Below are 9,945 nucleotides of genomic sequence, written 5' to 3'. Positions count from 1 at the left end.
AAATTAAGCTAAGAGATGAAAACCTATCCTTACAAGATAATCTTTCTGCCATACTAGTAATCTTCTGAACTCTTTCCAATAAGTCAGTGCCATTTCATAGTTAAGGAGGCTAAGTCTGTACCCAGTAGTTCAAGGTAAATAATAATTTGTTTCATGGCATACTATGTTTAATTTTATAAATAGATACAGACATTTTTTTTATTACACTAAGAGAATATAAGTATAAAATAGTGAAGTTAAGATTATAAAAACTATTTCATGAATTCACCACTTTGATTGAACCAAGAAATTGTCATTTTATTTAGTTAAAAAATTATTTGACATTTAATTATACAGAATGCATGTAATTAAACAATTTTTGAATTTTGGTAAACCAATGTGTAATCCTCCCCTGTAAAACACTTTATTACTGTACTTTTGACAGAAATAGTAATCTAACATATAATCCACTTTTAGTACTATAGTTTTGATTTGTAAAAGAAAAACAAACACTTAGTAGCATTGAAATCAACAAATCACATGTGAAGAATAGAATTCAGAACTGCACAAATACTATCATCAGTGCTCCCCCCTTTTTGCAGTTTGCAATGCCCTGGGGAACACTAATTAAGAACAGTATTGTATGTGTGCTTTAACTTGGTTTATAACAGTGAAACAAAATTAACTGTATACCATTGCATGCTGTTAAAGTAACAGTGTGAGAGTGAAAGTAAAAATAATAAAATAGTACACATGGGATTTGAAAATAATGAAAAGTAATCCTTGTACTTTGTAATCTTGATTTGTGATTTATGAAAATACCTTTGATGACAACACAAGGAATATTTTCTTTGCACATTAATTGTCATTAATTCTCTGGTACTGAAACTGAGATGCAGCTTGATTTTTCTGTGCAGTATTTAGCATTTTGTAGGCCATATTAATTTAATCTTTTTCATATACATAAATTTGTGTGATATTTTTTCACATTCTCAACTGGAAAATACATTCTTTGGTTAGGATCTTGAAGAAACATTCAAAGTTAATACATTTGGACCCCTTCTAGTGGCCAAGCATTTTGGACAGTTCCTTCAAAATGGAAACAGTGGTTTTGGAGCAAAGAGTGAAAGTGAGAAACTAAAGCATTCTGGTATTTTGGTAAACATGTCAGCCAAAGTTGGATCCATTGGAAACAACAGTAAGAACAATGGTTGTTGTTACAACTTCAAGTAACAGAGTTATGTGATATATATAATTCTTATTTTAACCTTAACTTTATAATCAAATGTAAGCTGATGGTTTTTCTAATGTTCTAATTTGAAAAAAAAATACAATTACTGTAAAGGTATTTTGGTATCCATATGCCATCTTCACAGTCATTATAAATTATTTTAAAATAATGTTGGTAGTATACAAATATCACAATAAACATTGTTATCAATTTGAGTTTTGTAATTAATATAAAAACTTTTATTGTCTTTCAAAATGTATTCAGTCTTTTGGGAACTTTCATACAATGTAATTATAGGTGATAAGTGTTAGAAATAATAGGTCTTGGATAAATGTTCTTTGTCTTTGTGTACATTGAGAGATCCATAAAACATTCTAGGATAGCTTTTAATGACCTGATATCCAAATATTCTGTTGGCGTTAACACAATTTCTTTTTAGTTTTTTTACATGTGTTTTTGTCATTTACTTCCTCTGATTTTGGTGTGGCATAGCTTATTTTAACACCTAAGATGCTTTGAGCTTTATCCAAACATTTTTATTTAAGTCATGATGATGAAAACCCACTTGAAGTAAATTATTCTCAAGATGGCCAGTATTGGTATGGGTATTAGAACTTTACATTGTGGACTGTCACTTATGGATCCCTCAGTGTTGATTTCTGTACATGGTGAGGAGATCTCCCAGGGAAGCTTCTGTTCTTCCAGTTTACCTCCTCTGGGATCTAAACATCCACCCACTTGTCTGCCGTGCATGGTGATCCATGAATGGGAGGAGAGGATCCTGGTGGTTGAGGGCTCCAACCCTAACACACCACTTTGGCCTTGAATTCTTGTAGACGGGCAGCCATGGAGTGGCCTCCCTTGGATCAGTCGGCTGGTCCACTCAGGCTAGGGTTAACCAAGTACCAGTGTTGAATGTTCTGTGTTCACTGCTGAACTGTATGCCATTTCTCTTGCTCTGGATCTCCTAGAAGCTAAGCAGTACTCAAACTGCACTATTTATACTGACTCGCTTTGTTTTCTACTGGCCCTGGAATCGCTTCACATTAGTTCACACCCTGTTGTTGCCGATATTCAAAACTGGCTGGCCAGTTTCTCTTTCACATTTACTTCTATCCAGTTTTTCTGGATACTGGGCCACGTTGGTATTTTCTATTCAGTTTTTCTGTTATTTATGTTGCTCTATATTAATTTTTATCTGATTGATCTTCAACCTTCTAATGCTGAGTATGGGTTATGGACCCTCTTCTGACTAGTTAAGGTTGTTGATATTCATATCAGTCAGGTTGATTTTTACCCTCTTCTGACTAGCTAAGGTTGTTGATATTCACATCAGTCAGGTTTATTTTTACCCTCTTCTGACTAGCTAAGGTTGTTGATATTCATATCAGTCAGGTTGATTTTACCCTCTTCTGACTAGCTAAGGTTGTTGATATTCATATCAGTCAGGTTGATTTTTACCCTCTTCTGACTAGCTAAGGTTGTTGATATTCATTTCAGTCAGGCTGATATTTTACCCTCTTCTGACGAGCTAAGGTTGTTGATATTCATATCAGTCAGGTTGATTTTTACCCTCATCTGACTAGCTAAGGTTGTTGATATTCATATCAGTCAGGTTGATTTTTACCCTCTTCTGATGAGCTAAGGTTGTTGATATTCATATCAGTCAGGTTGATTTTTACCCTCTTCTGACGAGCTAAGGTTGTTGATATTCATATCAGTCAGGTTGATTTTTACCCTCTTCTGCCGAGCTAAGGTTGTTGATATTGATGTCAGTCAGGTTGATTTTTACCCTCTTCTGACGAGCTAAGGTTGTTGATATTCATGTCAGTCAGGTTGATTTTTACCCTCTTCTGACTAGCTAAGGTTGTTGATATTCACATCAGTCAGGTTGATTTTTACCCTCATCTGACTAGCTAAGGTTGTTGATATTCATATCAGTCAGGTTGATTTTTACCCTCTTCTGATGAGCTAAGGTTGTTGATATTCATATCAGTCAGGTTGATTTTTACCCTCTTCTGACTAGCTAAGGTTGTTGATATTCATTTCAGTCAGGTTGATTTTTACCCTCTTCTGACTAGCTAAGGTTGTTGATATTCATATCAGTCAGGTTGAGTTTTACCCTCATCTGACTAGCTAGGTTGTTGATATTCATATCAGTCAGGTTGATTTTTACCCTCTTCTGATGAGCTAAGGTTGTTGATATTCATATCAGTCAGGTTGATTTTTACCCTCTTCTGACGAGCTAAGGTTGTTGATATTCATATCAGTCAGGTTGATTTTTACCCTCTTCTGACGAGCTAAGGTTGTTGATATTCATGTCAGTCAGGTTGATTTTTACCCTCCTCTTCTCAGTCAGGTTGATTTTACCCTCTTCTGATGAGCTGAGGTTGTTGATATTCATGTCAGTCAGGTTGATTTTACCCTCTTCTGACGAGCTAAGGTTGTTGATATTCATGTCAGTCAGGTTGATTTTTAACCTCTTCTGACGAGCTAAGGTTGTTGATATTCATATCAGTCAGGTTGATTTTTACCCTCATCTGACGAGCTAAGGTTGTTGATATTCATATCAGTCAGGTTGATTTTTGTTACTGTGGATTGTACATTTAAAATAATTACATTTGTGTACATACTTTTTATCCACCAAATTAGGTTCACTTTCTTCATCCAAGGTGAAGGCAAACCTATTCCAGCAGTATTATGGTGCCCTACATGTGTGTTTTAGTTTATCTCACACCTGTTTATTCTGGATGATTGCTCTCTCCTTGGTTTCAATGTTGAGTACTACACGGGCTTCTCTACATTTGAAATGTAGGATTCTGGTTTTTTTGTGTGAGAGGAAATAAGCGATCATAAATTACTATCTTCTTACAGCTAAAAGTGTGTTTATTATAGGTACTTCTCTCCCTGCACACACTTCCCTTTCTTCCTCCCTACTGCCAGAGTTAATTTTTTAGCTCCTGCCAATTCTTAAAAGTGGGGTTTGAATGGGAAAAGCAAAAGGAACTAGTTTGTGTAATACTATTGGTGGAGTGTAGTCACATGTTATTTACGTGTTCAACAGTGGTGCAAAATTGGTAGAGTGTATATATTGTTGTACTAAGCATGAAAAAGTTTTTTTAGCAATCTTTACAGGGCAGAAAGAAAATTAAGAAGGGAATTACCTGTTGGAAATACATTTTCAGTGTAAGAAAATGTTAATATTTGGGACTTTAAATAATACTGGAAAATAAAACTTCATAAAGGAAGAAATAATTAAATTTGTTAAATAAGGATTGTTTTAAAACTGAAATAACACTGAACTTATTGAGTTTTAACTGCAGTCAAATTACATAAAACACAATGTGTACCCTATACAGAGGAACTAATATTTGAGTATCTAGATTACACACAGGGAGGTTTTATAGTTGGCCAATATATTAATATAATTGAAGAAAAAGAAATTTGATGTAACTAGAGAAATCTTTGTGACTTCTGTAGTGTGCTGAATGTTTGTTTAAAAAAAAAAAAAGTATTATTTTAAGAGTGAGGCTAAAGACATCATTACTTCATAAGCCTCTTCTTAAACCTCCTTTCAGAATGCTAAAGACTTAGTTATTTACATATAAACATATAAAGCACATTGTACTTGTATAAGAAATAGAGATACAGTAGAATACCCATTTTGAAATGAAGGGCTTGAGGATTCTGTTAATCGTTTATGGGTTTACTATAGCATTATAATATTAGTATTAGAGGATTATTTGCATTTAGATATTAGATTCTGATTTGTTATAAGTTAATGTAAATTCTATTGTATTATAAGAGTTAAATGGCTACCTAAACAACCTGCCTGATATTTGTTTGTTTGTTTTTTTAACAGGTTTAGGTGGTTGGTACAGCTACAGGTTATCAAAAGCAGCTCTCAACATGGTCACCAAAAACTTAAGCATTGAATTAGGACGTGGTAGGAAAAAAGTAATATGTGTATCTCTGCATCCTGGGTCAGTGGACACCGATTTATCTCGTCCTTATCTGAAGAGTATCCCCACTGAACAGCTATTTAGCCCAGAGTACTCTGTGAGCTGTTTGATGAATGTTATTGATAACTTAAATGTATGTGATACAGGAAAGATGTTTTCTTGGGATGGAAGTGAACTACCCTTCTGAAGTGTGTTGGTGTACATAGTATAACAATCTAAGTTCCATATGTATCTCTAGTAGTTGCTGTTGCTTCTTGTAACAGATTTATTTTATAACATTTTTTTTAAATTTTATTGTAAGAAATTTTGACAAACTTAGTAAAGTAAATTGAACAATTCATTTTGCATGCTAATTTTATTTATAGAAATGTATGTAATATAGCAAACTTAACTAGTTTTGTAAAGAAATATATTTTTCTACAGTGTTACTACAGTATCTCTGTTACATTTTTAACTTTATAACTTAATCACTACCTTTAATTTAAAACTATCAGAATGATATTATTTTCTGAGATATTGTCACTATTATATTTCAAAGTTATTGAGTTGTATTACAAATAAACACAATGTTTGTTACAGTAACCATCAAACTTCACATACTGCTGCAGACATTTAATAAACATGTTTACATTAAGTATTGGTTGAAAGCTTGCAGCTGAGTTAAGTAAGTTGTAGCTTTAGCTTCTTGATAACTGTACTTATGTATTTATATACTTATGCTACAGCTGACCCTAGTTTGGATCGAAGGATGTAGGTATATGGAGTATTCTATATATGAACATACGTCCATGTATTCTCTCCTGAACTTTCTGCACATAATCAGTGGTTTTGAGTTTAGTACAGACTTATAGCAAGTGGAAATAACCAATAAGTATATAGTATTTCTTACTTCCTAAGTATGCTTACATACATGTTTTCAAGCCTCTAAATTGAAATTGTTCAGTAATTTCTTCATCTAAACCAGTGGTTCTTAACCTTTTCAGTGTTTGCACCTTTCAAATCAGTAATCATTTCTCGCACCCCTGGAAACTTAAATATAAAAAAAAGCTAAAATACAAAGTTGATGTAATCAAAATTTTTTTAATCTTCATACATACAGCATACCTTTTTCAAGACAAAAAATTCAGGGTACATAATGAAAAATTAATTTCAATTTTGTTAATGATGTTTTATTTAGCCTGTAATGCACAGTAAACTTAGTGACTTCGTTGCTGCTGTTTTTTTTCTCTATGATGGCATCAAATCTTGGCGTCTTTGTACTGAGTGCCACTCATGTCATGTTCAGAATTCAGCCGATTTCTGCATTTTGTTTGGATGTGAAGTAGACAAGAAAATCCTTGTTCACACAAGTAAGTAGTTGCAAATGGTACCAGCACTTCAAGAGCTTTCTTAGCTAATGCAGGGTATGCTTCCAGCTGAGAAGCCCAGAAGTGTTCCAGCTGACTATTGGTGAACTCCATTTGGATTTCACGATTGTGTCTAAGGTCGATGAGATTCTTCCTTGATGCGCTGACATCTTCCAAATTCTGCATGAAAGGATTCAGGATCCAGTTGTCATAGGTTTGCAGCTCTCCACACAGAAGTAACCCTCAAATGAAGTGCAGCATCTGCATATGTTCAACAACTTTTGCAACAAAGTCTGGATGCAGGGTAGAATTTTCTGTGACTGTCTCTTCCAGGCAGGGAAATTTGGCAAATTCCCCATCTTCACACGCTTTATCCACAAGACAAGTTTTTCTTTGAATGCAGCCAATTTGGCTTGCAGTCACAATGTTGAGTCCCCTTCCTTGCAGAGAGATTGAGTTCATTGAGAGCTAAAACACATCAGCCAAATAGGCAAGCATCTGAACAAAACTAGGTTCTTTGAAATATATAGCCAGTTCTTGTACCCTTTCACGGAGAAACTGATGAATTTCTCCTCTCAGTTCAAACACACGAAACAGCACGACACGTGACAACCACCTCACTTCAGTGTGGTACAAAAGAACAGTGTGTTCCTGACCCATTTCCTCACAAAGTGACTGAAACAATCGATGATTCAAAGCTCGGCTGCGAATAAAGTTTACAACCTTGACACAAATATCCAGAGTTTTCTTGAGATCTGGGGCAATGTCTTTGCTGCAAGAGAGTGGCGATGAATAAAGCAGTGAGTGATTTTCAGATTAGAACTTCTTTCCTCATTAATGCAGCAAACCCAGAACGATTGCCCAGCATTGCTGGTGCACCATCTGTACATATTGAACCAATTTTGTCAAGGTGAAGTTCGTTTCTTGAGAAAAATTCTTGTATTTTGTTAAGCACATCTATAGTTTGTGCAGTTGTCTTTAAGGACTGACAGAAAAGGAAACTTTCTTCCACTTTTTCTCCTTCTCGTAATGAACTACTGCCAATAGCTGACAACAGTTGGATACATCTGTTGATTCATCCACTGTGTAGGCTAATCTTAACTGGACTAGCCTTGATGTCAGCTACAACTTGTTCCAGGATGTCAACACTCATGTCGATGATTCGGTTATGGATTACATCATTTGACAAAGACACTTGTTGGAGTTTCTTCTCAGCTTCCTTGCCGAGAACAATCTTTGCCATTTCAAGGGCACATGGCTTGATCAGTTCCTCACCAATTGTATGGGGTTTCTTTGATTTAGCAATCTGGTATGCAACTTCATAAGAAACCGCGGTAAAGGTTTCTCTGTTGGCGAAAATCCATAAGTCGGCAATGTGCCAACCTGATCAAACCTAGCTCTTTTGACCCTTAATGTCACAATGTCATTTCCTGCATCCCTGCCACCATGTTTGTTCTTGAAATGTTCATCAAGCTTTGATGGCTTCAAGTTCGCATTGGAGAAGAGTGTGCTGCACAGGATACACTGTGGATGTTGTGTCCCATCCTTCTCTGTAGTACAGGTGAAACCAAACTTGACATATTTGTCATTCCACTTTCGTTTCTTCGACATGCAGACAAATCTGGAAAAGAAACACATTCATGTGTAGGTGTTTTCTTTCTTTTTTATGAATTATCTCTAAAATATGTGATGGAGAGACTGAAATACCTGGTTTAATCAGTAGATTTGTAGGCATGACAATACATTCTATGAAAATATTGTAATGGCTACACTGCTACAGTGATGATGTATGTTATGTAAACAACCCATCGCTCATTTAAATAAATGTGTAGAAAGCAAAATCTGAAATAATACATAACCAATCTTCCACCCTACTGTTATGCATCAGAAAAAAAATAACATTGAAACAGGAGACCATAACTCACGTGTTGATGGCGCGGATGGGTGGTGTGGACTGAGACGTGATGATAACCTCCCTCTCTCTCCGTGTTGCACACGTGTCCTGTACGCGTTCCTTCCTCGTCTATCCAAATGACATACCCGTTTGTTTACCCTGTATTGGAATCTGATGCAACTTTACCACTTCATTAGGAAATCAGGTTTAGGTTTAACTTTATCTCGGAACACTGCTGAAGCAAAAATGTTTCTTCTTAGGAGAAATATAAAGCATACTCTTATGTAAAAATATAGATTTGCTTTAATTATTCACGGGCATCCTCGCACCCCCTAGGGGGTGCGGGCACCCCTGGTTAAGAACCCCTGATTTAAACAGTATAACATACTTTAATAGCAGCAGTTGGTGATAGTTCTGTAGCTAGTGCAACACTATGGTTTGGTAAGATCGGTAACAAAGTTTTATCTCCCTGTTTTTACATCTTCATTAAGAGTGAGACAAGGTTGATTGAATTATTGCTAAAAATACTCTACTACTGTTATTTCCTAAACAATGCAGTAACTAGTCAGCATAAGGCCTCTGACTAAATTCCAGTCAAACATCAACTGGATTCAGTTTTGGTACTCACAAGTTGTGGAATTACCTTCTTTCCCTTCAAATATCCACAATATGTCCAGTATTGAATATATCTACTACTAGTCTTTGTTTCTGTGAATCCTTGTTTTATTCAATATGTAAGGACACGTCTGGTCAAAGTGGATCCAGTCAGAGTGAAGTGGACATTTAAGAGGCAAAATTGTGGAGAATTATTTGTTGTTGCATGAAGTGTTTCTGTTGACAAATGGTAAGTGGTTCAACTTATAACAAGTTGTGGTACATGCATTTCATTTTACTGACTTAAGTTCTTGTGTTATAATCTGGAAGTTGTTCAGCTGACATATTAGTTAGTTGTTGGGTGATATGGTACACATATGTTGTGCTTAGGACCAATGTTTGTCCAAAATCTTACAAACTCATTGGAGTTTAACTGTGAACCATTTATGAGTTGTCCTAGAATTTGATAATAGTTGAAAAATTCTTAGTTTAGACCAAAAGGTTTTGTGAAACCAGCTTGCTTATGATACTGTCACATCATGTTTTGCACACATTAATTTAGTCTTTTGTTCTACTTGTATGTCTCTCACATACGTGTTTATACCTTCTTTTTTAATATATTTCTGAATATTGTTTCTGTTACAGATCAACATAAAACTTCAAGCTCAGGAGGTATGACCTGTAAAGAAATTTCATATTGTGAGGTATAGAACAGTATTAGTAAATTATTCATACCAAGTTTAACTTTTATTCCTTCATTTGAGGCCAGGATAAGAATCTAAGGTAATTTGGGAGCTACTATAGTTTCTTCTTTTGTTTTAGTATACTTTGCATGTTGTCTACATGATTTGAATAAATTGTTTCTATCTGCTTTGTCATTGATATAATATTCAAGAGTAAATTTAAATTCATCTTTATTAATAAGGTTAGAGTACCATT

General features: G+C 35.0%; 2 protein-coding genes across 2 annotated transcripts; one reads left to right on the top strand and one right to left on the bottom strand.

Annotated features, from left to right (window-relative positions):
• On the top strand, window positions 1-5,512 carry LOC143257508 (C-signal-like). The gene is made up of 3 exons (XM_076516279.1): window positions 1-134; window positions 1,000-1,177; window positions 5,073-5,512. The coding sequence occupies exons 2-3, from the start codon at window positions 1,144-1,146 to the stop codon at window positions 5,357-5,359; spliced, it is 321 nt and encodes a 106-aa protein (XP_076372394.1). The 5' UTR covers window positions 1-134; window positions 1,000-1,143; the 3' UTR covers window positions 5,360-5,512.
• Window positions 5,513-5,886: 374 nt separating this feature from the next.
• Window positions 5,887-8,129, bottom strand: LOC143257894 (protein FAM200C-like). Its single transcript, XM_076516918.1, has 5 exons — window positions 7,902-8,129; window positions 7,630-7,809; window positions 7,062-7,241; window positions 6,543-6,698; window positions 5,887-5,940 (listed from the first exon to the last, which is right to left on the bottom strand). The coding sequence occupies exons 1-5, from the start codon at window positions 8,127-8,129 to the stop codon at window positions 5,887-5,889; spliced, it is 798 nt and encodes a 265-aa protein (XP_076373033.1).
• Window positions 8,130-9,945: the final 1,816 nt, after the last annotated feature.

The sequence above is a fragment of the Tachypleus tridentatus genome, chromosome 7, assembly GCF_004210375.1.
Source record: "Tachypleus tridentatus isolate NWPU-2018 chromosome 7, ASM421037v1, whole genome shotgun sequence".
In the NCBI taxonomy this organism is placed as follows: domain Eukaryota; kingdom Metazoa; phylum Arthropoda; class Merostomata; order Xiphosura; family Limulidae; genus Tachypleus; species Tachypleus tridentatus.
This window is presented reverse-complemented; position numbering and strand designations above follow the sequence as displayed.